The following is a 3644-nucleotide window of genomic DNA, read 5'->3' as shown; positions in this document are numbered from 1 at the left end:
ATGTTTGAAACTTTCTTTTTCATTTTGATTTCTTGTTTCTTTCCGAAAATTGAATCTGTGATTGTGTGAACGTTTATTTAATAGATTGGAAAACAGTTGTATTTCTAAAATTTCTTATGTAGAACTAATGGCTGAATTTCAGAGGAGATGGCAGCCATGTTGGCCTCCAGTAGTCCCTCTTTCTGCCCTGAAAACCCATCTTCTCCACATTATCATTAATCGGGACACTTGGCTACTGCAGTGGTTCCAACCCTGGGACTACATACTTCAATTGCTAATGTCACAGATATACAATCAAATTATAGTGGTTAGATTCAGCTATTAGATCTCATCATCAATAAGCTGGTTGCAGGGTGTTTTGTAATATATTGATATTTTACTTGCCCTTTAAATATCTTGTGGCTGCAGTTTTACCTCTGACACCTCCACCAATCAGGAGCAATTAAAAAAATGTGAATATTATAAACAACACGACTAAAAAAACTAACATTTCTCTTTTATTCTTCTCAGATAAAATGGCTGCAGCAGTAAATTCTATTCCAATAGAGATGAGGCAGGAACTGTTAGCCGGAGTTGACTACATAAAAACTGTGGGCAACAGATTCCAAAAATTGGATTTGGCCGTAATGGACATATTTGGGGAGCATTTGTCTGAAATCTTATGCAAAAAATACACTGGACATTGGTATCCAGAGAACCCGATGAAAGGACAAGCCTACAGGTAAGTCATCAGTGGCATCACCAGATATGTTCAGAAAATTTCCATATTGGTCTTGCAGATGCTCTAGAAATTCCCTATGTTGTACTAATGGTATCTCATCTCTAATAACTCATTTTTGTCTTTTAGATGTATCCGAATCAATGGCCAGGACAAGGATGAAAGCATTCTGGAGGCTTGTGCTCTAAGTCAAATAAGATTTTATGACCTTGCACTGCCCAAGGAATTCACCTTGTGGATTGACCCCTTTGAAGTATCTTGCCGGTGAGTATTTGCTCTGTATATAATATTCAGAAGATTTGGTTCCAATGATTCCCAGGACTGATAAGCATATCTTATTGATTTATCTTTGGACAGGTTGGGGGAAGAAAATTTCCCTTACACTGTTGTAAGCTTCGATCCGAGATCCCCTAGAGTAAAAGATGTTACTGTAGGACCAGAAGAGGATCAACAAGAAGATTCCTCTTCGTGTATGGTTGACTGCGCCATGCAGGTTCCTGAAGACGTTGAAGATACCATCTCATCACCATCATCATCACCAAGGCTTAGTGATGATGAAGATAGTGGAATTGATGAAGCTCCCAATTCTCCAGTGGAGCAAATATGGAGAAATACTGGACCAGATCAGGTAAGAAATCCTTAACATTTACAGACACTTGGGGTATAGGACAGTGACACTTGCACTAAGGCTACATGACCATAAGACTGACACGTGGGGTTTGGGCCAATGACTCTTGGACGCAGGAAAAATGAAATTTTATTGAATTAACTCTTGGTGTTCTTGTATTTTCAGGCATCGACTGCCGTTTTTAGGACCTGGGCTCCGCTCTGGTTTCCCCCATGGAGAGTTCAACTTTTCAGCAACCCCTCAAATGAACTGCAGTATCGGCCATGGTTTTAGATGCTGCAGGATACAGAATTTAGAGACTGAGAATCATATAGAAAAAAAATATCCTTACAATTACTTTTATTTATTTTTTGTGCAAATCTGAATCTTTTTCTTGTAATAAAGATCCTGAGATGAATCCACAACTCTGTTGTTATTATTATAATAATTATATGTAATGGAACTGGAAACATCACCAAAATTACAAGAATCCCACATGGTTTATGTTTAAGAGGTGGGAGGGGGCAGGTAAATCAAATGTCACTATGTACTCTGAAGTGTTTACTGAGCATGCACTAGCTGTCAATGAGAAACCAGGCAATGTGTCATCATTTACAGACATCCAATATGAAGGCATTTTTACTTTAAATGTTGCACAACATAAGAACATTTCCACAACTGTGCACCATTTCTGATCTCTCCAGGTGTCTGTCCTTGTGTATGCAGATTCTTCAGACTTGTCAATCATTCCCAGCTTAGGATCTTAACTCTACAGACTACTTCCCTGGTTTCTCTGTGATGCTTTATTTTACGGCATCATTTCACATGAAGATTTTCTCTCCACCCATATGCTTCAGGCCCTTGTCATCACAACATCTACAACATTTCATAACTTCATAAAAGCACAAAAACACATACCGTAATTGTCCACCTCTTGGACTTGTTCTACCACCTATCCTCTGCATTCACATCATATTTTTAGGAATTCACTTAACCCAGAAAATTGGAACAATACCTTAATTGTTACACAATAGATTAAGTGTTATCCACGATGGTGTACAGTCTGTTGTGTTTTCTCTGAAGCCTGAACTCAAGTCACAACTATGTCGGCCCCTCAGTTGGCTTACATTCGAGTTTTTAATCACTCTCACTGTAAGGCCACATTCACACGATCAATGTTTGATTTGTATTAAACACCAGTATTTTTACTATTATACTTTAACTCTGATTGTTCCACTCCTGGTTTTGGCTTACAAATCATGATGTAAAATACTGACCAAATACTGAACATGTGAACTTGGACTTTTATATGAAGCGACCAGTGGCACGATGCAATCGCTTCTCAGTTGACTTTTTAATTGACAGTCTTTTAAATGCCTGTTAACATTCACAGACCAAAGTAAATGAAGTCTGCTGAGGGATTTATACTACATCTACCTAGATAGCTCATTGAGCATAGGCTGCTATACGTTCGGCAGTGCGGATCCTGTTGACAGGCGAAGATGCTCCTCCAAAAATGATGTTTTGTGCTGCGCCAAAAATCATTTCACATGATGGTCTGCCATTTTGCTCATTCACCGGGTGATCAGCATCCTGTTTACACTGCAAGAAAATAGTTAATTGGACAATTTTAACAACACTCTTTCACAATTATCTTGCATTGTAAATGCCCCTTACAGTTCTTACAGTTTGGATCATTAATTCTCCAGGTAATCATCTTTTTTTAAAAAATTTGTAGTTGAAGCCCACAAAATGTTGTACAATACAAAGTTATATTGTGGTACCGTGTTAGCCAGAAAAATCGATGTAAATACTTTTATGCCAAAAATGACAAAAGTATTCTCGGAATGATACCTTTGTTGGCTAACCAGAAATATATATATGCAAGCTTTCAGAGCACAGAGGCTCTTTTGACAGGCAAGATTACAAATGAATTCATAAGACAAAACCACAACATTTTAGAAATATTACAACAACACATTTGTTCATGAGGAGTAAGTTGTCATATGAATTCATTTTGTAATCTTGCCTTACGAAGGAGCATCTGTGCTCTGAAAGCTTGCATATATATATTTCAGGTTAGCCAACAAAGGTATCACTCCGAGAATACTTTTGTCATTTTTGGCATAAGAGTATTTACATTGAAGCTCAGAAAAACATAATTTAACACCTTAACGACATTCACTGTACATGTATGGCGCAAGTCTGAAGTGGGTGTATGGAATGGGCTCACGGGATACCCAGAAAGTCCTGGCTAATCAATAGAGAGCTCCGCCTGCAATTGTTAATCTGTTAAATGCTGCTGCCAATCTCTGATGG

General features: G+C 38.1%; 1 protein-coding gene across 1 annotated transcript; it reads left to right on the top strand.

Annotated features, from left to right (window-relative positions):
• Nucleotides 1–548: 548 nt before the first annotated feature.
• On the top strand, nucleotides 549–1619 carry LOC141171664 (maternal B9.10 protein-like). Its single transcript, XM_073655326.1, has 4 exons — nucleotides 549–721; nucleotides 848–982; nucleotides 1076–1346; nucleotides 1512–1619. The coding sequence occupies exons 1-4, from the start codon at nucleotides 549–551 to the stop codon at nucleotides 1617–1619; spliced, it is 687 nt and encodes a 228-aa protein (XP_073511427.1).
• Nucleotides 1620–3644: the final 2025 nt, after the last annotated feature.

This window comes from Phyllobates terribilis, unplaced genomic scaffold (assembly GCF_046119375.1).
Source record: "Phyllobates terribilis strain yellow unplaced genomic scaffold, ASM4611937v1 Scaffold_12__6_contigs__length_324123572, whole genome shotgun sequence".
Lineage (NCBI taxonomy): Eukaryota > Metazoa > Chordata > Amphibia > Anura > Dendrobatidae > Phyllobates > Phyllobates terribilis.
The sequence above is the reverse complement of the archived record's forward strand: the minus strand, read 5'-3'. Positions and strand labels throughout refer to the sequence as shown.

What these genes read in the sequence shown, in the direction of transcription:
- LOC141171664 (XM_073655326.1), top strand. Translation starts at nt 549, where the DNA reads ATGAGGCAGGAACTGTTAGCCGGAGTTGACTACATAAAAACTGTGGGC. An exon ending in ATGAAAGGACAAGCCTACAG is followed by an intron (nt 722 to 847) that starts GTAAGTCATCAG and finishes TTTGTCTTTTAG; the next exon opens with ATGTATCCGAATCAATGGCC. An exon ending in GAAATACTGGACCAGATCAG is followed by an intron (nt 1,347 to 1,511) that starts GTAAGAAATCCT and finishes TTGTATTTTCAG; the next exon opens with GCATCGACTGCCGTTTTTAG.